At 51.3% G+C, this 23911-nt stretch overlaps 2 protein-coding genes across 6 annotated transcripts; both read right to left on the reverse strand.

Moving 5' to 3' along the window:
- Positions 1-6668: 6668 nt before the first annotated feature.
- On the reverse strand, positions 6669-17053 carry rps6ka2 (ribosomal protein S6 kinase, polypeptide 2). Of its 3 annotated transcripts, none has more exons than XM_057025262.1 (22): positions 16534-17053; positions 14841-14957; positions 14137-14218; positions 13741-13821; positions 13558-13637; positions 13245-13351; positions 13133-13170; positions 12918-13060; positions 12260-12330; positions 12054-12142; positions 11921-11979; positions 10527-10629; positions 10214-10362; positions 9914-10036; positions 9705-9794; positions 9475-9633; positions 9241-9402; positions 9080-9156; positions 8809-8926; positions 8684-8740; positions 8441-8521; positions 6669-8347 (listed from the first exon to the last, which is right to left on the reverse strand). In XM_057025262.1, exons 1-22 carry the CDS (start codon positions 16636-16638, stop codon positions 8192-8194), a joined length of 2247 nt encoding a protein of 748 aa, XP_056881242.1. In that variant the 5' UTR covers positions 16639-17053; the 3' UTR covers positions 6669-8191. The 3 variants fall into 3 exon arrangements, with proteins under 3 accessions (XP_056881242.1, XP_056881241.1, XP_056881243.1); XM_057025261.1 differs by having other exon boundaries at positions 11921-11985; positions 16534-17050; XM_057025263.1 differs by having other exon boundaries at positions 11921-11985; positions 14841-15227; positions 16534-17048.
- A 1154-nt stretch (positions 17054-18207) lies between these two features.
- On the reverse strand, positions 18208-22510 carry rnaset2 (ribonuclease T2). Of its 3 annotated transcripts, XM_057025112.1 has the most exons (10): positions 22353-22510; positions 20233-20328; positions 20043-20097; positions 19419-19468; positions 19296-19353; positions 19119-19183; positions 18928-19041; positions 18748-18793; positions 18617-18688; positions 18208-18551 (listed from the first exon to the last, which is right to left on the reverse strand). In XM_057025112.1, the coding sequence occupies exons 2-10, from the start codon at positions 20319-20321 to the stop codon at positions 18357-18359; spliced, it is 744 nt and encodes a 247-aa protein (XP_056881092.1). In that variant the 5' UTR covers positions 20322-20328; positions 22353-22510; the 3' UTR covers positions 18208-18356. The 3 variants fall into 3 exon arrangements, with proteins under 3 accessions (XP_056881092.1, XP_056881091.1, XP_056881093.1); XM_057025111.1 differs by lacking the exon at positions 22353-22510 and having other exon boundaries at positions 20233-20347; XM_057025113.1 differs by lacking the exons at positions 18617-18688; positions 22353-22510 and having other exon boundaries at positions 20233-20348.
- Positions 22511-23911: the final 1401 nt, after the last annotated feature.

The following is a 23911-nucleotide window of genomic DNA, read 5'->3' on the forward strand; positions in this document are numbered from 1 at the left end:
CCTCCCGGCTGCAGGCTGACAGGGACGCGCCGGTGCACGTGTGAGCGAGCAGCTGTTATCCTTCCAGCCAGCAGCGTTACACGGATCTGCTTCTGATGGCACATTTGTCATACACCAAGAAAAACATTGGGTCTTCTCTGGCTCCTTGTTTCCTCTCCTCGTGTTTCCTCCTAAAATGGAACCTTGAATCGAACACGAGAAGAGACGTGCGCGCTTTGCTTCTGCGGATGAATGTCAGAATTATTCCGAATCCAGGACACAGGAGGTGCTGGAGTCCATCCCAGCCGTCACCAGGCAACGGAGAGAGATTGTTGTTGCCCTACAAAGGTTGTTGTTTCCATTCTGGGCCCCTGCAGCCACACATCAAGGTGCCCTTGAGCAAGTGCACTCCAAAACTCCCTCCTGCAGCCTGGGGGGCAGGAGGTGGAAACGGACCAACGGTCTGGTCTCACTCCAGGTTCACCTCCCAACGAATCCAGGTGTGAACGTTGGCGGCGTGTCTGTGACGTGACAAACGTCCGTGCACCACATGAGCCTGGTCCTGCTCCAGGTTTCCTCCTGTTGCCACCGTGGTTGTTGGGGGTCCGGCCCTGGGGTTCTGGGAAGCACCTAGAGTTTTGATTGCAGCAGATCTATAAAGAAGAGCTGAGAGATGAAGGTTCCAAGAAGGTTCCACCAACCACGGGAGGGAGGATCTGTGGCGCTGAGTTTAAGTTACCGGCGGGTGAAAGTTTGGGTCTGGAAGTGATGCAGCGGAACATTAACCAGTGGTTCCATCACTTATTACATCAACGGCTCAAGTTTTGATAGTTTGGTGATTGGCTGGATTCTGCTGCAGCGCCCCCCAGGAAGAAGCCCCGCCCCTTCACATCGCTGTTACCTGCATTCCAGGGGAAACGAGCATGTTGTGCTGAACCACCGTTCCTCTTCCTCTGCACGTCTGTGCGCTCTAAACACGTCTGTGCCCCCCCGTCACGGCTGACCTGCGTCCTCTCTCTGCAGGGCCTCTCCTGGTAGCGCCCAGCTGCTGAGAGCAGAGGCAGGAGGCAGGAGGCAGGAGGCAGGAGGCAGGAGGCAGGAGGCAGGAGGCAGGAGGCAGGAGGCAGGAGGCAGGAGGCAGTGCCAGCTCTACTGGTGCAGAAAGGGCCACACCAGGCGGACGGCCCAGTGTCAGCAGCAGCGCGCTGTCCCCCGGCTGCCACGATCACAACACACATATGCCCACGTGTATCACTGCAGCCCACACACACACACACCAGCACCGGAGAGCCCACGCCAGATAGGCCGGGGTCCAACTGGGACCTGGCTAACTGGGACCAAGCTTTTGTTTACACACTGGCCCAGTGCAAACACACATGCTAGCTCACAGGCGTTAGCTTTAGAGGGACTCACAGGAGGAGATGCTGGGAGTCCTCCTGATTGTCCCCTGAAGAGCTGCGCCAACACACCTTCGTCCTTGGGGTTGACGCTTGAAGCTGCGTGTAATTAAGGAGATGAGGACGCGTCCCCCCGCCCGTGGTCACCCCTTCCTGTCTCTTTAGGATGTGTCTCTTTTTCTCGAACCTTCATTAGCAGCGACTTCATTAGGCCAACTAAAGTCCTGCTACCTGGACACGAGGCTTCGCAGCCAGAGGAGCAAACACGGCTGACAGCTGATCCGCTCAGGTGGCTTCACCTGAAATGTCACATAATAAAGCCGCGATACGCAGTGATCTATACGTAGAGCGGGTTTCATTAGCTCCCACAGGGGGGCGGCGGACATTTGTGGAGAGAAAGGATCTGGCTGATTTGCATTGAGTTTGATTATCTGGGTCTTGAGTATTCAACCAAACGTCCTTATTTGTGTTTGTGTTTGTGCCCGTCTGTGTGTGTGTGTGTGTGTGTGTGTGTGTGTGTGTGTGTGTGTGTGTGTGTGTGTGTGTGTGTGTGCCATGGGACCCCAGCTGGATAAATGGTATCCTTGTGTGTTTACATGCACGCGGCTGGGTGTGTGAAATGCCACTGAGCATATAGGCTCTGCTTCACTGAGCTCGGCTGGCTACTGGAGCACAAGTGGGGGTCTCACTGTGAAAGAGGTCAGAACACACACACACACACACACACACACACACACACACAAAGGAGCTTGAATATGGAAAATAATGGCTCTTCGTATCCCCCGATGTGAGCCCGCGCCTCCATCAGCCCTTCTGCCCTCTCATCAGCCCAAATCGGGCTCAGCCCAGCCTTTGTTGCCCCCACCGTCACCACTAAGGTGCACTTCCGCTTTTAAAAGTTGCTCGCCACTACCTTTGGATAATCAAAGATAGAAACTAATTGAGCTCACCCATGCAGAAGATGCTCTCGCCTTTTGCGTGCGCAGACACACTTTTTGAGGAGATGGGGGGCCGATAGTGTTTCAGCTCATCCATCTGTGAGATCCTCCTCTCCCCTCTCCAGTCCTGCCATCATCTCACTAATGGTGTTTCTATCTCTTCTCCATAGGTGGTAAATGAAGCTTTTAAGCAGGGTGGAGGGGGGGGGGGCTGCTGAAAAAGATTAATTGACTTTGGGCGCAGCTTCACTTATCCGCTGCGGCACCTTTGACTCCAGCATATTTGTGGTTGATTACGTGATGCTGTCGCTGTCGTCTTGACGACGGTCGTCTGCAGATGTCAAACTGTGTCCCAGCAAACGTCTCCTGGGAAAGTTGCTGCCCAAATGTTTTGTGCTGTTAAACGCTGATTAAATCCAGAAAGTTGGTGAAAATGCCCCCCACCCCCCATAAATTAGGTCTGTTTCTTTTTATTTAAAGCTGAAATGTATGAATATTAACATAAGCAACATTTTAATGGGAGTTTCCTCTGAAATATCTAGATTTACAACATAAATACCAAATGTTGTTATTACATATTTATATTTATGACATTAATAATAAAGTTCTGATTCTGATTTCCTGCTGCGACGTCCTTCTTCATCTGCTTTACGGTTTTGCTGCGAGGGTCCAACAGGCGACACACCTGAGGAGACACACCTGAGGAGACACACCCGAGGAGACACACCCGAGGCGACACACCCGAGGCGTCACACCCGAGGCGACACACCCGAGGAGACACACCGAGGCGACACACCCGAGGCGTCACACCCGAGGAGACACACCCGAGGAGACACACCCGAGGCGACACACCCGAGGAGACACACCCGAGGCGACACACCCGAGGCGTCACACCCGAGGAGACACACCCGAGGCGTCACACCCGAGGCGTCACACCCGAGGCGACACACCCGAGGCGACACACCCGAGGCGACACACCCGAGGAGACACACCCGAGGAGACACACCCGAGGAGACAGACCCGAGGAGACACACCCGAGGAGACACACCCGAGGAGACAGACCCGAGGAGACACACCCGAGGAGACACACCCGAGGCGTCACACCCGAGGCGACACACCCGAGGCGACACACCGAGGCGACACACCCGAGGAGACACACCCGAGGAGACACACCGAGGCGACACACCCGAGGAGACACACCCGAGGAGACACACCCGAGGAGACACACCCGAGGCGACACACCCGAGGAGACACACCCGAGGCGTCACACCCGAGGAGACACACCCGAGGCGACACACCCGAGGAGACACACCCGAGGCGTCACACCCGAGGAGACACACCCGAGAGACACACCCGAGGCGTCACACCCGAGGCGACACACACCGAGGAGACACACCCGAGGCGACACACCCGAGGAGACACACCCGAGGAGACACACCCGAGGAGACACACCCGAGGCGACACACCCGAGGAGACACACCCGAGGAGACACACCCGAGGAGACACACCCGAGGCGACACACCGAGGCGACACACCCGAGGCGACACACCCGAGGAGACACACCCGAGGCGACACACCCGAGGCGACACACCCGAGGAGACACACCCGAGGAGACACACCCGAGGAGACACACACCCGAGGAGGAGACACACCCGAGGAGACACACCCGAGGCGACACACCCGAGGCGACACACCCGAGGAGACACACCCGAGGCGACACACCCGAGGCGACACACCCGAGGAGACACACCCGAGGAGACACACCTGACAGCTTTGATCTCGTCATCAGTGGGACTGAAGGTGTGAGCAAATAATCAGTTTATTCATAAAATGGCGCAGTTGATTCTTCCTTCACCTGCACACCTGTGATTCCTTCATGCTTCGCTCACATCTCTCTCACACACACACGCACACACAGAGACAGACGGGCGCACACGCACGCACACGTGCACGTACGCTCGCCCTCGGACAGTCAGTTCAGACTTGCTAAAGTAAGGTTGACTTTGAATTCTTCACGCTGCGACGTGACAGAGGAACCCAAATGTGTGATGCCCCCCCCGCGTCTCCTCGCCACGGCGTCCAACCACCCAGCTGCACGGTGCACGCGCTTCCACTGTCACGCCGTTAATCTCTTTGTCAGGAGCCGTCTGTTGGAGATTTGTCCGTCTGATTTGGTGAATGTCCGAGTGGCAGGTCGTGCTGCAGCGCTACAGGCTCTGCTTGTGTGTGTGCGTGTGTGTGTGCGTGTGTGTGTGTGTGTGTCTGTGTGTGCGTGTGTGTGTGTGCAGAGGCCTACTGTTGCCATGGGTGGTGGGATCTCCACACTTGTCCGAGCGTGTTTGTTTCCCGTTTTGTGACAGATGAGACCTGTGAGAAAATGTCCGCGTTTCCCTGCAACATTTTCCTGGATTAATCGCATAAGTTCAGGGTCAGAATGGGAGGAGTGTGTGTGTGTGTGTGTGGTGTGTGTGTGTGTGTGTGTGTGTGTGTGTGCAGGAGGAGTGTGTGTGTGTGTGTGTGTGTGTGTGCAGGAGGAGTGTGTGTGTGTGTGTGTGCAGAAGGAGTGTTCTTCTTAAGATGAACCAACTGTTTGTCAAAGCTGATCCCGAAGTGTTGACATGGATAATTAAAGATCACTGGTGCAGGTAGACGAGCAGTTATGGAGCCTTTAGCCATCAGGCGTTTACTGAAAACAGGCCTGGTCCTGGTCCTGGTCCTGGTCCTGGTCCTGGTCCTGGTCCTGGTCCTGGTCCTGGTCCTGGTCCAGGCCCAGGTCCAGGTCGTGCCGCCACCTTCTCTGCAGAAGAGGTCAAAGGTGAAGCTTCCCTCTGCACCAGGGCTTCTGCCACCTGGTGGAGAGGGAGCAGTTCCCTCCAGGGAATCAGCGCGTTGGGAACAATAACAACAACCAGCACCTTTAAAGACTAAACCAGGATGTGACTGATTATAACCAGATCATGTTAAAGACTAAACCAGGATGTGACTGATTATAACCAGATCATGTTAAAGACTAAACCAGGATGTGACTGATTATAACCAGATCATGTTAAAGACTAAACCAGGATGTGACTGATTATAACCAGATCATGTTAAAGACTAAACCAGGATGTGACTGATTATAACCAGATCATGTTAAAGACTAAACCAGGATGTGACTGATTATAACCAGATCATGAACACACACGGCCGCCGCAGTGACAGTGAGGCGATGAACCTGATCATGGAAGAGCCCCTAAATTCAGACCCAACTGTAATTGTTGGGTTGAGTTTTTATTTCTCTCAGCTCTTTCTCTTTCTTTTGCCTTTCATCTCTCCTCCTGACACCTTCTCCTCCCTCCATCTGCTGTTTGCTCTCTTCTTGTCACTCCACCGCAATCATCCTCTCGGGGGGCCTTGTCATCTGCATCTCCTCGTATCCTCCAATCCTGCTCCACTCCGAGCTCTGCTGCACTTAAATGTCAGGCTGATGAGGCCGCCACACCCACCTGACACATCAGCTCGGCGCCCCTAAAAGCTTTTATGGACGAGTGTGAGTCTGCCGGCTCATACAAATTAAAGCCGTTTTTAAGGTCTGGAGGGAAACTTTTAGCAGGAAACGTGAAAGGGGCCGTTTAAGCTGGGTCTGGCTGCCATCTAGTGGCCGCGCTGAGTACTGCTGCAACAGGACGCTGGCGCAACATCTCCAGATGATTGGTGATTTTTATTGAACATTTCTGAAGAATAACATCATTACAAATCAGCAAAGGCACGATTTGAGTGTTTAATTGTGTTTTAAAACCTGCTCACGCCGCAGCAAGGTCATGGGTTTGATCCCACTGGAAACAGATCTTTTTGTGTTCATGACCTCCAGATTTGCTTGAAACGATCAAAATCAAAGGAGCCTTTATAAAGTTAATGTGGGAGATTCTAGTGAAGCTTGTTGCACCTGAACAGCCCGACCACGGCTTCAGGTGTGTGTGATCGGCTTCAGGTGTGTGTGATCGGCTTCAGGTGTGTGTGATCGGCTTCAGGTGTGTGTGATCGGCTTCAGGTGTGTGATCGATGCTCGTTACACCACCGATAAGCAGCAGTCACATCGCGTGAGTTCACCTTTCTGCTCATTTTCACCTGAAAAATCCTCCTGCTGACTACAGGATCCAGGACTAAAGGATCCAGGACTACAGGATGTTCGCTGATGATTACAGATAAAGACGGAAACGTTTAAGAGTGAAATTTAAAGCCAAAAACACCTCATTTGTCTCGTTCCAGGTAACAAAGTAGATCCAGAGGAGTAAAACATTATTCCTGGCACGTGTGGAACATTTTTCTGCTGAACACAACAGGAAGAACACAACCAACAAAAGACACTAAAGAATTCCATTTTGATTTGTTTCTTTATTTTATTAGTAAAATGTAAAGCCACTATTCCCAGTGACTGGCCTTTATAGACAGTATGTACACTCAGCAGGATGCAGATGAGGTATTATTTACACTCTAAATAATTATCTAACCATAACTATGTACAACCAAACCCCGACACTCCTCCTTAAAGCTAAAGGAATATTTACAGCTTTACCTCGTAACCATGGGAGACCATCTGCACACTGCAAATGTTCTCTGGGAATCTGCAAAAATACTAGAGAAATACTCCATCTCTGCTACCGTGGACACACAACACACACCACACACCACACACCACACAACACACCAGTGTCACCAGTTGGACCAGTGAGCGTCCAACCGGTGACACTGGTGTGTGACTTTATTCTGCACAACAACCATTTAGCAAGAATAAGTCACAATACAGAAGCAGAACTAGACCCAACACACACACACTCACACACACACTTACAGTCTCACACAGACACTCACTGTCACACACACACTCTCTCTCACACACACTCAGTCTCACACTCACACACTCACAGTCTCAGACACACACACACACACACACTCAGTCTCACACACACAGTCTCACAGACACACACACTCACAGTCTCACACACACACACACACACCCTTGTGCCTCTGCGTGCACCAGCATAACGACCCTAACGACCCCCCCACGCGGCCTCGCTGCAGCTCACCTGTGACACTGTGAGGACCAGACAAAACGTGCTGACTCAGCAGATGAAATGTGCACACTATGAAGCTTGTGTGAGCGCACGTGCACGTGCTGCCGAGATACTTGAGCGCTAACAACAACACAACAGAGGTTAGCAGGCAGCAGGCGACGCGCTGGGGGGGTCAGAGATACAAACGAGGAGCAGAGGCTCCCGCGGGTCCTCACAAGTATAGTTCAAATCACAATTAAATTACCTTCTGAAAAATAAACTGCAGTATTGACACATTTTACTGTGAAGCTGCATTTTTAAAAGATACTCACTGTATGTCGTTACACATATGAACAATAAGACGTCTGTGGTATTGCTAACTTAAGTTATAATTCTTTTTGGGTAGAATATTTACATCATGCATGCTGACTCAAATACAGCGTTCCAGTGGTGCTGCTGCCATGGCAACCTAAATGCATATTTGTGTCACTGAGTCGAGGCGACGGATCAGACTGATGATTACTTTGCTGATGTTGCACTTCAGCTGTTGCTATATTTCAGAACACAGAAATCTAACTCAAATGTTCAGGCTAAAAACCACTAGAGATGCTACAGAGAAAAAGCTCGGGCGAAACTTCTGACATCCCAACTGACGCGAAGCCTAAAGTCAACGTTAGCGGTCTGTTTGATTGTGCACTCTTTGGGATAAAATCGTTTCTTTTTCCCCTTACATTCACTTTTAGTTGTCTCCAAGCACTTAATAAGTTAACGAGGAGGTGTGCCTCTTGGAAAATGACTGAATGCTGGGGGCCTTAGCAAAGCTGGTTGGCAGCAGTGGGGAGACCTAAGGCTGCTCCTTGTCTTTATGGTCTGGCTGCAGTTTGGGGCTCCCCAGTTTCTTCATTCCTCGCCGCTGGGCCAGGCTGGAGGACTGAACCGGCTCCAGAACGGGCGCAGGAGCGCAGCGCCTCAGAGCGCTGTAGGTGGCGGACAGCGCCCCCTGGTGGAACAGCAGGGTTACACCGCTGATATATATAATATAATAAGATGGAGACGTCCACCGGGAAATATGACAAACGACGGTGATGGTGACCTTGACTGCGTCAGCATCCTGGCGGGTGAGAGCTCTGTCAGACAGTTGGGCCTTATCGACGATCCAGGGGTGGCGGAGGACCTGGAAACCATTGGAAAATGACCCGATCAGAACCATACAGCATATAATGTTTCATATATGCAGCATAGAGTGTGTGTGTGTGTGTGTGTGTGTGTGTGTGTGTGTGTGTGTGTGGTGTGTGTGTGTGTGTGTGTGTGTGTGTGTAGATGGGTGGATAGCTACCTGGGGGGCAGTCAGCCGCTGGTGAGGGTCCACATGAAGCATCTTGGTCACGATGTCCTGACAGTATTGGATAGATTATTACACTCAGCGTATGATCATCCATATTTTACAGGTTGCTTTTTCACCTTGGCAGCATCAGAGACCAGATCCCAGTTCCCCCCGTTGACGCAGACATTTCCACTTCCGATCTGAGCCAGAATTTCCTCTGCTGTGTCCTCGGAACTGCTGGCAAACGGGCTGAAGCTGAAAACGGAGATAAAGAACACACACAGAGCGATTCAAACGCTGGGTGGAAGACAACAATTGAGGGTTGTCTAAGCAGGCAGCAACTCTTCCTGGCAAAGATCCGGAATTTCCAGTAAATTCCTGGATTTCCCTGTTGCAATAAAAACGAACCCAGCGATCATGGTGTACAGCAGGATGCCCAGGCTCCAGATGTCACAGGCTGCATCGTAGCCCTGCTTCCTCAGAATCTGCACACACACACACACACACACGGTCATGGTTTCAGAAGAACACGCAGCCCCCCCCCCCCCCGTGCCTCTGATGTGGGTCACCTCAGGAGCCATGAAGGTGGCGGTGTAACACGGGGTCATCAATAAGCCGTTCTCAGCTCTGAGCTGCTTGGCAGCAGCAAAATCACACACCCTGATGGATTCTGGGAGTCCGCTGTCGTCGCAGTAACGGATGTTGCTGGGCTTCAGGTCTCGATGTACGACCTGGAAAAGAGGACAGAACGCTACTGGGAACAGCCAGGCAGGAGCCAGCGACGGCCGTGCTCATCACCTCACCCCCTGTGAGTGTAAATACTCCACAGTCTTGGTCAGCGTGCACGTGATGGCTGACGCCTCTCTCTCGGTGAAGTCAGGCAGCCTCAGAACTCTGTCCAGCAGCTCCTCTCCTCTCAGCAGGTCCTGAACCAGGTGGACACACTGGCCATCGTCAAACACCTGGCAGCAAAGAGAAGGCACCGCTCAGGCGTCGGGACGGTTAGACGGGATCTTCCCGACGTGGAACTCACGTCCTTCAGGTTAATAATGTTTGGGTGCTGGCCGTATCGCAACAGAATCTCAATCTCCTCTGAGGGGTCCTTCCTCGCCCTCTCCATTATCTGACACAAGATGAAAAGATCACAATCAATCCCAAAATACAACCTAGAGAGACGTTTTGGTGGCTTTAACGTGTGAGGCGCTAATGTTGCTAATGGTGCTAATGTTGCTAAGTGGGCACCTTCACGGAATACTCCACAGCTGTAACTCTGTGCAGACACCTCCTGAGGACACACGTCCTCGTCTGGCCAACTTCCTCTTTCAGCTCGTAAACGTCACTGAAGGCCACATCACCCCGGAGATGCTGTTGGGAACACACACACACACACACACACACACGCACACACACACACACACACACACACGCACACACACACACACACACCACACACACACACACACACACACACACACACACAGCCAGTCACATCTCCTAATGCTTTCATCTGCGTTTTACGTCTTTTTGAACCACATTGCTCACCTCTGCTATGGGACTAATGGGGTTGCTCACGTCCTGTCGCGATGGCGCTACTGTGGCCACGGTGGTCTCCGGAATCTGATTGGTTGCCACAAAGCTGAACCCACGAAACAACTGGTGTGTATTTGCACTGGGGGGGATGCCGGGAGAGTCTGGGAAGGCCCAAACACACAGATGTGCGCAGGTGAGAAGAAGGCCCCTCAGTTGTGGTATGAAGAACGCCCATCACAGCCTGTCGTGGTGTATTCACACCCATCCAGAAAAGTCCTTTATTGGACCTTTGGCGAGTGTGTGATTGTGTGTGAGTTTCCGTTACCTGTGGGTGTTCTGGACGTGAACTCCGGGTCAAAATGAAACGTGTCTTCAGGTCTTCCCACTGTTGGTTTGAACGGAGGCCGTATTTCCTTCCGGTACAGCTTCTGTTCAGGAAAACAACAATCATCAATATTTCATCAGTAACTTGTAATTATCATAGTTATGTCAAGTAAAAAAGGCAATTAAAACACAGTATTAGAGGAATATTATACTTAATCTACTTATTTAATCTACTGAATAAAACCTGCCGGTTTTCTTCATCACCCAATACATGAACGATTGAAGTGTAGTTGTGTAACAGTTCAGGTTTCATCCTGGTACGTTTTAACTTTAACCTGTCACGTCTTTATTAGATACTGATGTGCACTACTCCGAGTGGCCTGTAGGTGTCAGCAACGATCGCTGTGAAACGAGCAGCCACGCGGAGATGCTGGCGCGCGCACCCCAGGTGCGTCACGAGCGGGTCACAGTTACAGAGGAGCTGAGGAGTTGGTCTGCATGAGTCCAGTCAACCACTGAGAAAAAGGTGTTTTTGAGTTTTGGATTACTTCAAATATTTTCAATGGCTAATTTCCAAATATATATTTGGAAATTAATATTAATTGTGATTTTTTTGGCTGCTAATGTCCCGTTTGGGGTCACAGGTGAGATGCTGGAGTCTTTTCCATCTGCATATGGGCGAATGCAGGGCACACTCTGAAATGAGTCTTTAGGAGCGTTGGTATCTTGCTCAAGGGTTCCTCGGCGGTGCTCTGAAGGAGTGCCGGCACCGTCCGCTACCACCAAAACACCGTCGGCGTTTTGTCCCACGTTTTGACCTGAGAAGCCTCCACAGCCTCAGCTAGCACGACGACAGAAGATGCTGCCTTCAGGTGCTTTTCTTGGGCTTTTTTACATGTTTTTTACATGTTTTGTGCATGTTTTTTACATGTTTTTTACATGTTGTGTGCATGAAACCTGTGGACCTGAAATCTGAGTCTCCATCTTTGATTAACAGATGTTTTGTACCAACTTAGAGCTTCAAGATGTGCCTCTCCACACGTAGCCCCATATTAGCGTTGGAGCAGATCTTTCTGTGTGAAGCCCTTAGAGGTGAGGGGATATGACCAAAAAGTGCACGAGTTTGAAGGTGTTTGGGGAAGTGAACCAGCTGCAGGTTTCAATGACAGCATTTGACAACCACGGCGACCACAATGTGGTTCCGGTTTAAAACCCAAAAGCTCCCAGCACAGGTCAGAGGACTCAGCTCACTCTTTCATTGGCAAATGTGCATCGTAGATTCAAGAGGAAAAAGGAGAGCTAGTGAGGTGCCATCGAAATAGACTGTAATTTATGGGATGTCTGTGGTGTGAATGAAAATGGAGATTTGCATAAAATAGCAGAAACTCCACTTACGTTCCAGTCTATCGAGGCGAAGAAGCGATGTCTCTTGATCTCCTCCACGCCATCGGGTCCTGCACCTAAGCGCACATTCTTTTAACCACTGAAACAGCAAGTGTGGCACCTTCAGGCTGCACTGAAGCGTTACCCAGGCGATTAGCAGGGTTCCTCTTGAAGAGCGCTCTCAACAAACTCTGCACCTCAGGACTGAGGAACTGCGGCATCCCCAGCTTGGCCCTGCAAACGCAGAGGAGACGGTTGGCGTTGGCGCGTCCTTCACGTCGTTGTGAACCTCTAGTGAACATCAAGTCAGGGGAAACCTAAAGGAAGAGCATCCAACGTCAACACACTTACTTCAGGATGAGCGCCATCGTTTCCTTTCTGTCTTTTCCTTGGAAGGGTAGTGATCCTGTCAGCATCTCGTACTGGAAAAGATCGTTGAGCTTCACTTGATTACATCCCAAAGTTATCATCAACCAACAATACAGCTCATTATCTCAATAGAAATCAGTATTAAGGTAAGAACATGCTACCTTTATTGCCGGTCTTATATATCAAATCATAAAGAGTAAATAGTCCCCATCCCAGTGCTGGATGACAGGAAAGGAACCTGAACCAGTTCCATCTGGCTGAAGCTGCACAAACACGCTGCATTTTCAAACGTTGCAGCTTTTTGCTTGAGGTGATAATTGTGTGTTTTGCTAATAGCAGCTGAGGGCAGATGGGGTGAGACTTTTCCCTGATGCCCTGATGTAGCTGCAAGCTGTCACAAGTGTTAACCTCGTTTTCAGTATTAGGAAAATAAGCCAGCAACCAAAACAAGCAGAACCCACCAGATGCACGATTAGTGAAAGTGATGGAACCTAATCTGCCTGCTGCGGTAATTAAGCAGCTTTATTGCCAAAAGATGCCGAGGAAACGGTCCAGAACGCTGAAATATCACCCGGGAGCTCAGATCAAACGGAAATGAGCAAACGATGGACTGAACTGGGATGCCGGAACCGTTCTTTACCATGAGAACCCCAAAGGACCACCAGTCAGCACTCTGGGCGTGGCCTCTGCGGTTCACCACCTCTGGAGCCATGTACTCTATGGTTCCACAGAAGGAATAGGCCCTTTTGTCGTGGTCAATGGCCTCCTTGCTCAAACCAAAGTCTGCAATGACAGGACGGTGAAGGAGGGGGGACTCGAACACATCCAATCAAAGCAGTGGACCGTTTCTCCCACCTGTTATCTTGATGTGTCCATCTTCATCCAGAAGAATACTGTCGGGAAAAAGAGAGGGAATTTGGTCTGGCGAAGGACCCTTTTGTCTGCAGCTGCTACGTGTGTGCGGTACTTCTCAGGCTTGAGGTCCCTGTAGATGATGCCCAGACTGTGGAGGTGGTCCAGAGCCAGCGCCAACTCTGCCAGGTAGAACTTCACATCCTCCTCTGTGAACATGACCTGCAAGCAGCAGGGCAGGCAGCGTGCACACACACACACGCACACACACACACACACACACACACACGCACACACACACACACACACACTCAAAAATGGGACTGATGCCATTTGAGCTTCTTTTTGGTGCTGAAACTGAAAGAGCGTCACATCGGCGCTCATGAAGACGCCAACTGAAGGTGAATTAAAGGGCAGAATAAACTCACCTCCTTTGATAAACGAGTGAAAAGGTCACCTCCTCGAAGGAAATCGAGGATCAGGTAGAGCTTTCCTTCTGTCTGAAAGGCTGCACACACACACACACACGCGCGCACACACACACACAGGAGCATTAATGAGGCTCAACGAGAACATGCTGGCATGTCCATGAAGGCAGATATCAAACTCACCATAATGCAGTTTAACTATAAACGGATGGTTCACTTCTGCCAGAATGTCTCTTTCCATCTTAGATCGCACACGATCCCGGACTGAGAGCACAGGAAACCCAGTTTTAATTCCTCAACATTCCGGATTGTAGCAGCTGCCCCACCTCAGCTTAGCAGGGCAGGTTGGGGTTGGACGCGGGTCACCGTGCATTTAATCTATAAATCAACCTCCAGCTTTAGCAGCCGTAGCAATTTGAGGATCACTTAGTTAGACGGTATAATGGGACGTTTCTGATCACATGATTTTAATGTTAAAACTAGGTGCAGTTGGTTGTTGCTGAAAAGCTGAAAAAGTCACATTACCAGCAGCTTTGAGACTCTTAGACTTCATTTATTGGCAGATTTCAGCTCTTTCACCTTTCAAAGTAGCTTTCTTCAGGACCTTCATGGCGTAAAGCTGTCCTCTGTCCGCTCCTCTGATCTTCCTCACCAGAAACACCTGTAATCAGCATCATCATTGTCATGTTCTTCATCTGACCATCATCATGTGGGTTCGGTCCCTTTGTGAAAGGCTCCTTGGCAGTGATCCCAAGGTCCTGGCACCTCCCCCCCAACCAGAACGCCTCCCAAGGTTTGTCCACAGCAGGACTTGACCCGAGAACCTTCGGCTTGGCCCAGTCCCTACAGACGAGCTACTGGTGCGTAGATGAATTGAGCTTCATGGGTTCAGCAACAGCAGCTTAGGCCGCCTCAGTAATCTACCTGACGGCCCTGTGGGACGGGAGCAGCTTAGGCAGCTTGATTTATTGCTGCAAAGCAAATATGCACACTCAGAGCTTCTAATAAAATGACATTACATCATCATCATTGTTCTCCATCAGTGATATAAATTAACTGCATTCAAGTCCTCATGACCATATATGTCAGATCTATAAGCTTTAAAAGGTTTCTGATCCTTTCCTGTCAAGAATGGGTTAAAAGAGAAATTGTTTATTCTAATAGTAACGTTGGAACGTGTGGTCGAGACATCGGTGGAATTATGAAGCACAGCATTTAGAATCGACGCGGCTCCTCCTCTCTGTTAGCATGTGGCTACATTCTTGCATCTACTAAGCCGTCACCTTTCCGTAGGAGCCTTGTCCCAACACTTTGAGCAGCTGGAACTGCGAGGGGTCGGCTTTCTCACATCCCTCCTTAACGTGGTGGCTGATGTCGATCTCCTTCAGTATGCTGTCATCCTGAGGCAAAGGAGAGAGGAGCTGAGTTGTACACAGTGATCACCACGGTTGTGTATGTGTGACGTATGGGTCGGGGTCACTGGCAGGCAGGGATGAGGAAGCTGTCTCAGGTTGTTGGGATGAGCTTTGACACCAGCTGGAGCCAAACACAGTGCTCACAACAGAAAACTGGATGGAATTTGGTCCATTTCTGGTGACAACTGAAGTGAAGTCCACTTTAAAGTCCACTCAAGGATGGCGTGCTAACAGGAGCCTTTGTAGTCGGGAAATCTAAATCACCCAATAAATACAGTTAGGTTATCATCATTTGTTTTTCTGCTCTATTTTTCCTTCATGGAAAGGGTCAAACCAACAATGACCACCCGTGGAACTGCCTGTGGCCGAAGGCGTCCTCGTCGCTCAGCGCTTCCATCTGCAACATTTGGAGCTAAAAATAATTAAACGTTCACTTAGATCTATTTTTGTTGGGAGTTTTACCCTCAGAAATACTTTAATCTGTCACAAAGATGATCGACTTCAATTGGATATTACTCAGAATTTCTGAAACAACATTTATGAATTCAGAATTAGTAGAAGACTCATTTGTCTCATGGTCGGTCGAGGCTGGAGTTCTGAAACAAGGCAAATTAAATCTTATTTCTACTGCATATAAATCGATTGTGATAATTATTCAAAGGCAAATTTCACCTTGCTTGAACCCATCAGCTTAAACGTGCTGGTTTCTGAGGATTACAACCTTAAAATCTTGCATTATTACCTTTGATCTAAAACGAACTTTCAAATCACCGATGCGCAAAAACAAGCCGCGGTTTTAAACAGATGATTATTAGATGATAATCATCTGTTTAAATCTGATGAAAGAGCAGATGATTATTAGAATAAATGCATAGGTAACTTAAAAAAGTAAACAAGTCATCACATACGCGTTGTCATTTGAAAGATAATATAAAAATAGGCTAATTTTCATATTAAGTTTAGCAAATTCCCTCTAGATAGGGAAACGCTCGGTAGCCGTGTTAGCATCGAGCTAACAGACTCCTTTATGCTAATTAACGCGCGCAAAAATAGATTTTTACTATTCTGGTATTTCACTTCCTGTATTCAACTGTCAACGACCAATAACCGACAGGTTTCCTATAGTGTGACCTCACAGAAGTGTGCGCGTTGTTGTGGTCTGTTGACAGCTGTTGTGCGTGTTGTGATGGATATTCAACATCTGGCCCTGGGGGATGAAGGGGGGGGGTTAGGTGAGCACAGGCCGGCCGGGGGGAGACAAATGGAGGCGTGCACCTGTCAACAGCACGGACGGACCCAGGCTATTTATACCCCCACAGACAGGTAGATGTGCCGCAAGCACCCCCCCCCCCCCCCCCGTTTGGGCTATAAATAGAAATCCCCTGTTGCTGCCGTCCACCGGATCAGCCTCCCTCTGCAGCCTCCAGGACCGATCCACAACACAGAACACACTCGGCGCACGCACGTTCCAAAATAAATGAAAGACGCACACGGACGCGGCCACATGCGCGTGTTCAGCTCCACATGCGCGTGTTCAGCTGTGCAGGTTCGGCTGACTCACCTCCAGCTGACAGAATCCGGGGCTGTTCTTGCTCCTCGCCGCCTTGTTTTTCAGGTAGATAGAAAACCATCTCCGCACTGTAAATTTGCGCGTGCTGGTATCCATGGCAATGGCCGGACCGGTGCATCTATCCCATAATGATGAACATCTCCTCGCGGGAGGTCCTAAAGGTGCTGTTCTTAATTCGGTGGCGGTGCGTCGATGCTCGTACTATCCCTTCATCCGCCGCCGCAGCCCGTCATAGGAAACAAACCGAGCTCTCGGTGCGCGCACGACGCACGCACGCACGCAGCGCAGGCGTGCGGTGCAGCCTGTGCGCGAGGTTGGTTTAGCAGCAGGCTGGCTGAGGAGCTGCAGGGAGAGGTGACGAATAAATCTGTTCCGCTGAATCAGGAGGAGAGTTGCGTGTGTGCGTGCGTGCGTGCGTGTGTCTCCTCAAAGCTCTGTTCGTGCGTTCATCCCCGATTGCCCCCCCCCTTCAACAGGAGGGCTTGTCACCAGTCACAGGATGTATTGGAGCGCTATTACCCCTCCCAGCACCCAGCAACAGCTGGCGGGGGTCACATTGCGCAACCCAGCTGCCCCCCCCCCCCGTGCTCGTGCACGGCACCTCAGGGCGCGGCCACGTTGACCTCAGTGGAGGAAGGGCTGGCGGGTCAGTGGAAACCATGCAGCCTGGTTCTGCAACATTCCATCAGAATTCGATCCAAGCTGAGGACAAACGTCGATGCTTCCGACCCGGAACGATGACAGCAGTGACCGTTGGGGGGGGGTGTGCACGCGCGTGCACGCACACACGCACGCGGCTGAATCTGTCCCATCAGCTCTTTACAGAGCTGCAGTGTTACATAAGGGGGAGAGAGAGAGGGGCGAGAGGAGGCCGCGGCAGCTTTCCCTCGATGGAAGCGAGCGTGAATCCAGGTTCTGGTTCTGGTTCTGTGGACCTGGTGCCTAATCTCTGCTCAGTGAAGGCTCTGCTCCCGGAGCTCCTCCTGCTGGGCTGTAGTTCTGCATGAGTGTGCACGTGGAGACATTTTGGCACGAGCATGTTTAGTCACTCCGCTGGTGGGAGGAGACTCGGGATTATGGACCGGTGCCTTTGTCCGGTAGGATTACGGCTTTAAGAAGATCACAACATGAATATTCATACGCAGCGAGGAGACGTGGACAGGCAGAAAGACTGGGACAGGGGACAGAGACAGAGACAGGGGGACAGAACAGGGGACAGAACAGGGGACAGGGGACAGAACAGGGGACAGACAGGGGACAGAGGACAGAACAGGGGACAGAGACAGGGGACAGAGACAGAACAGGGGACAGAACAGGGGACAGAGACAGGGGTCAGAGACAGGGGACAGGGCCTGCTGAACATCTGGACACAAGCTCCTCCTCGCTCTCCTGACTGTGCACGTTCACAACGGACACATGCAGCTGAATTTAAAGAGCAGTCGCTGCGTCCCAAAGCAGAGACACGGAGGCCCAACACTGAACCAGAACTATGGAAGACTGGTCCTGAACCCTGAGACTGGTCCAGGACCCTGAGACGGGTCCAGAACCCTGAGAGTGGTCCTGAACCCTGAGGGCAGCGGGTCTGCCTGAGCTGGAGCCACCATTGTGCAGGGTTGGGGTCTCAGTAGAACTCAGAACTGGGCTGATTAACCACAGCAGTCAGGGTTTGTTCAAGTCAAATCTCACTTTAAGGTTCATGAAGGTGAATCAACAACACATCAACTTGGTCTCAGGTGAAGGTCTCAGGTGAAGGTCTCCAGGTGAAGGTCTCAGGTGAAGCTGCACCTGGCTGGGAGCCACACACACCTGTGGCGTTAGGACACAGGGGGGTAGTACACGGGCAGGTCATGGTCGCACACACTAAACTCTGATGCTCCGCCCACAGACAGCAGCGGCTTCACGCCCCCCTCTGAAGGTTCCCCCCTGGTTCCCCGCCTCTCACAGTCCAGCAGGGTGAAGTCGGGGCTGAAGCAGATCTCGATCTGGCCCAGAACCTGCCGGTCAGCGTCCTGTGGAGAGAGTGAGCAGGTCAGCAGCTACCACCAGACGCCAGGTGGCGTCCTTCTCCAGGTACCTTCGGATGGACACACTGGATCTTGGGGGTGGTGCCATAGAAGTTCTCAATGACTCCTTCAATCTGTGAGAGCTGCAGACACGGGGGGGTTAGAACAGGCGTCGCTAGCGCCGGCGGCTACGTGGACTCACCGAATACTGCTCCTCTGAAGGCCTGATGCCGAACTTCTTCAGGGTGCTAAGATAAGCAGAAACACAGGGGGGGGTTGGTGCTGATGCTTCCAGGGGGAGACCGAACGCTTTAATACGAGCAGTGAAACAGGAACAGGAAGTGAAAATCAATATGGGCCGGCCTGTGGAGGAGTGTCGTACCCGTCCAGATCCACTTTATGGTAGAGTTCCAGAGCTTTGCTGAAGTATTTATGCTGCGTGTTCAGAGAAGATGCTTGAGCAGCACATGTGCCGTGTTTGAACCACTCGTATTTCCTGATGGACACAGGAAACAACACTTAAGATCAGCAACGACAGCGATGAGGAGCAAACCTGGCAGCTGGAATTACTACCAGAATCTGGCAGATGATGGTTGAAGCAAGTCCGGCCAACTTCTCTCCATGTCTGGAAGCAGGTCCTGCACACAGCGTGGGAAACCGTCATTTCCTGTCCAGTACGCTCCTCGATGGCGCCGGTCCAGTCCCAGCTCACCGCTAAGCTGAGACACGCTTGCTAATCATTGGATTTACCTCAATAAGAGAACTGTTGAAATGCCACGAAGAATTACAGTCGATCCCTTTATCTGGCCTGGAAAGGAGAAACAAGGCTGGAAAACACATTTGCAACTATTAACTGATGAACATCACACATACCAAAGTCCGTGTAGAGTCCAGTAGCTAAAGTTGGCACGGCAGTGTTCGACCTGAGAGGACCAGGAGCCAAAGTTAGAGGAACATGGACCAGGCCGCGAGGGCAGCCTCCCGGACCAGCCAGAGACCCTCAGCAGCCCTACGAGCAGCGTTAGCACCGTTAGCAGCGCTAGCAGCGCTAGCACCGTTAGCAGCGCTAGCAGCGTTAGCAGCGCAGCTAAAACAAGTTCCCGTCATTGTGAACAAAGTCAAAGGTTAAAGGTTAATGTGGAATCTGCTTACGAGAAAGGAACTGGATCTGTAGACTTCCTCATGAATCCTCTAATCCTGCCAAACCTAATTCGCAACATTATTTGAGCAAACATGAGTCTTTCATTTCAAAAGGCCCGTTTGTCGGTCCGTCTCCGACCTGTCAGACATCGTTTGCATCGTTTCAGGTCTCTAATCAAGGCTGAAGCTAAAGCTAGGCTAATATGAGGCTAATGAAACGGACCGTTATGGTTTCTATTACTGATTACGCTTCCTCATTTCCAGGCTAATATCTTTCACCGAGTTACTGGACCAACACTGTCACGGGGCTGCTGATGCAGCAAAGCAGAACATGATGAAGCCCAGAAGGAAACTCACGCTACAGAAGGTCACGGGCCAGTGGTGGGTCAGGATCAGTTTGGTCCACATGTGTCTACAAAAAGCACAAATTATAAAGTGCAGTTCCACAAATGCCTCCATGAAACATGTTGTCCTCAACGATGTGTCCCTCCATCCTCTCCTGGAGAGTCACACAATCATCTCCCTGGTGTCCCTCAGCCACACTTACGCAGATGAGATGACAGGAGACCAGGACCAGGACCAGGACCAGGACCAGGCTGCTGCCAGGCAGAGCAGGGCGGGACGCTCCAGCCTCATGATGCACCTGAAACACCACATCTGTTAGATCATCGCTGCCTCAATCAGCAGCTTCTGCAGCCCGATTCCCAGGTGGAGCTGCACCTCCTACACAAGAGGGAGGGAGGGAGGGAGGAGGCTCCTCTAGGGAGGGAGGAGGGAGGAGGCTCCTCGAGGGAGGGAGGAGGCTCCTCTAGGGAGGGAGGAGGCTCCTCTAGGGAGGGAGGAGGGAGGAGGCTCCTCTAGGGAGGGAGGAGGCTCCTCTAGGGAGGGAGGAGGGAGGAGGCTCCTCTAGGGAGGAGGGAGGAGGGAGGAGGCTCCTCTAGAGAGGGAGAGGCTCCTCTAGAGGGAGGAGGCTCCTCTAGGGGGGAGGAGGAGGAGGCTCCTCTAGGAGGGAGGAGGGAGGAGGCTCCTCTAGAGAGGAGGAGGCTCCTCTAGAGAGGGAGGGAGGGAGGGAGGGAAGAAGGAGAAGGGCTCCTCTAGGGAGGGAGGGAGGAGAAGGCTCCTCTAGGGAGGGAGGAGGCTCCTCTAGAGAGGGAGGATGGAGGAGGCTCCTCGAGGGAGGGAGGGAGGGAGGGAAGAAGGAGAAGAGCTCCTCTAGGGAGGGAGGGAGGAGAAGGGCTCCTCTAGGAGGGAGGAGGAGGCTCCTCTAGAGAGGGAGGATGGAGGAGGCTCCTCTAGGGAGGGAGGAGGCTCCTCTAGGGAGGGAGGAGGCTCCTCTAGAGAGGGAGGATGGAGGAGGCTCCTCTAGGGAGGGAGGAGGGAGGAGGCTCCTCTAGAGAGGGAGGAGGGAGGAGGCTCCTCTAGGGGAGGGAGGAGCTCCTCTAGAGAGGGAGGAAGGAGGAGGCTCCTCTAGGGAGGGAGGAGGCTCCTCTAGAGAGGGAGGAAGGAGGAGGCTCCTCTAGGGAGGAGGAGGAGAGAGGCTCCTCTAGGGAGGGAGGAGGCTCCTCTAGGGAGGGAGGAGGGAGGGAGGGAGGGAAGAAGGAGAAGGGCTCCTCTAGGGAGGGAGGGAGGAGAAGGGCTCCTCTAGGGAGGGAGGAGGCTCCTCTAGGGAGGGAGGAGGGAGGAGGCTCCTCTAGGGAAGGAGGCTCCTCTAGGGAGGGAGGGAGGGAGGGAAGGAGAGAAGGGCTCCTCTAGGGAGGGAGGGAGGAGAAGGGCTCCTCTAGGGAGGGAGGAGGCTCCTCTAGGGAGGGAGGAGGGAGGAGGCTCCTCTAGAGAGGGAGGATGGAGGAGGCTCCTCTAGAGAGGGAGGATGGAGGAGGCTCCTCTAGGGAGGGAGGAGGGAGGAGGCTCCTCTAGAGAGGGAGGAAGGAGGAGGCTCCTCTAGGGAGGGAGGAGGCTCCTCTAGAGAGGGAGGGAGGGAGGAGAAGAGCTCTCTAGGGAGGGAGGGAGGAGAATAGCTCCTCTAGGGAGGGAGGGAGGGAGGGAAGGAGGAGAAGGGCTCCTCTAGGGAAGGAGGCTCCTCTAGGGAAGGAGGGAGGGAGGAGAAGAGCTCCTCTAGGGAGGGAGGGAGGGAGGAGAAGAGCTCCTCTAGGGAGGGAGGGAGGAGAATAGCTCCTCTAGGGAGGGAGGGAGGGAAGGAGGAGAAGGGCTCCTCTAGGGAAGGAGGCTCCTCTAGGGAAGGAGGGAGGGAGGAGAAGAGCTCCTCTAGGGAGGGAGGGAGGAGAATAGCTCCTCTAGGGAGGGAGGGAGGGAGGGAAGGAGGAGAAGGGCTCCTCTAGGGAAGGAGGCTCCTCTAGGGAAGGAGGGAAGGAGGCTCCTCTAGGGAAGGAGGGAGGCTCTTAAACTGTCTGTATCACGTGAGTATCACGTGACTGACGTCTGCTGAACTCAACAACTCGACAACAACCGTAACATAAGTAAAACAAAATGAGCGGTTTGTTTAAACGGACCTTAACAAATCTCACCGCCAACAATAAAGCGCGTGTTTTTTTAAAAAAAGGAGACAAAATAAGACCGTAAAGAAGAAGCTAATTATGTTTATGATTGATCTTTACACAGAAGTTATAACACAGACGCGTCTCATTTATCTGAATGTTACAATAGACTCACCCAAAGCCGCGTAGCGTCTGATTAAAATATTCACGCTATTAGTCTAAAACAGCAGTATATTATGAGGATACTGTAAATGTTGCTTTGCCAGCACGACTGAGCATGAACGCGCACCACTTCGGGACTCCGCTTCAACTTTACTGCCTGTTTGTCTGCTCAGCCAATCCGGGGCGTCGTGGGCCGTCACGTGACGGGAGGGTCGCTTGTTTTAGGGTTCGGTGTCCACCGGCTGCGGCTTTCCGAGTTTGTCACCCAGTATTTTGTATGCTTACCCAATACTTACTATAACTATGTTCACACTAATTACTCAGCATAATTTAAAATGAAAAACCAAGAGTAATAGAAACGTTAAAAAGACTGAAAAGTCTGCAGATACTGAATGCTAAGGTGTTTTCTGGACTAGACAAAATGACCAAGTTTAAAAGTGTTTCTTGGTGCAGGTGATTTGTCAGCGCCCCCCTGTGGTGAAAAATTTGCTCCTAAATTCCGTCTGCACGCGTCAACGCTGCAACTGGGCTTCGTGCACATGTAGTCCCGCCGGATGACCAGCGGGGGGCGCGCTTGGACCGCAAACACGCAATTTCCGTTTAACGCGCACTCGCACTGCTTGGAGATAAGGGCAAACGCTTTAAATCGTCCTAAAAAGCAAATAAAATAAATTGAAAAAAATAATAATAAAGAAAGCGCGTGACACATTTTAGATAAATGGCCATTGCTGACTGTTCCTTATCAGCAAGTTTGACCTTTTATCAAAATGTTATGCTCATTTACAGGAACACAGTTTAATACGAAAAACGTGCATTTGCATATAAATCATTGTTTGAGACCTGGCATAAATAACATCAGACTTTAAGGTGTTGCCAGGAATGGTCCTTAATCCAGAAACCCAGCTGCTGACTTTTATGTGCGTCTGTGGAACCTTCCTTATGTCTTGTATCTATTTATAGTGACAGGAAATACAATTACATCACTGTTGTTGTCAGAATCCTTCCCACCTTCCTTTGTACTTCCCTTTACTCGCAGGGTTGATGCAGCAGCGTCTTTCAAACAGTCCCAGAAATCCTCTGCACAGATTTCCATGTTCTGGGAACGTTCCCACTCGTCTTGCCTGATTCCTCTAATTCTCCTGTCATGTGGTCACACTTGAGATGCTGAAATGTGTTTCACAGCTACTCCGCCATGTCAGGAATAGTCCAGCGGTAACTGTAGGCTCGTCGTATAAATAGGCCAAAGCCAAAGTTCAACATGAGCGCGGGGTGCTGAGGTGCAGAATAAGCTGAGCAGGATGTCGGGAGAGAACATTCCAGAACTGCAGTTTAGCACAACACAACGCTTCGCTACTGACAAAACATTTTCACTTCATTTTCTTTTTACAAACTCAGATTTTTTTTAGTGTAGTTGTTTTTTCACATTTTTTCCACAGTGTATCAGCCAGCAGTTGTTAAGTAGCAGCTCTGTAGCCTCAAATGTTCATGTAATTTACAGTAAATGAACAAATTCAATCCCGAATGGGAAAAATCCCATTTGCTCGGTTGCAGTGGTCCAGAGTCTTGAAGGAT

This window comes from Takifugu flavidus, chromosome 2 (assembly GCF_003711565.1).
Source record: "Takifugu flavidus isolate HTHZ2018 chromosome 2, ASM371156v2, whole genome shotgun sequence".
Taxonomy (NCBI): domain Eukaryota; kingdom Metazoa; phylum Chordata; class Actinopteri; order Tetraodontiformes; family Tetraodontidae; genus Takifugu; species Takifugu flavidus.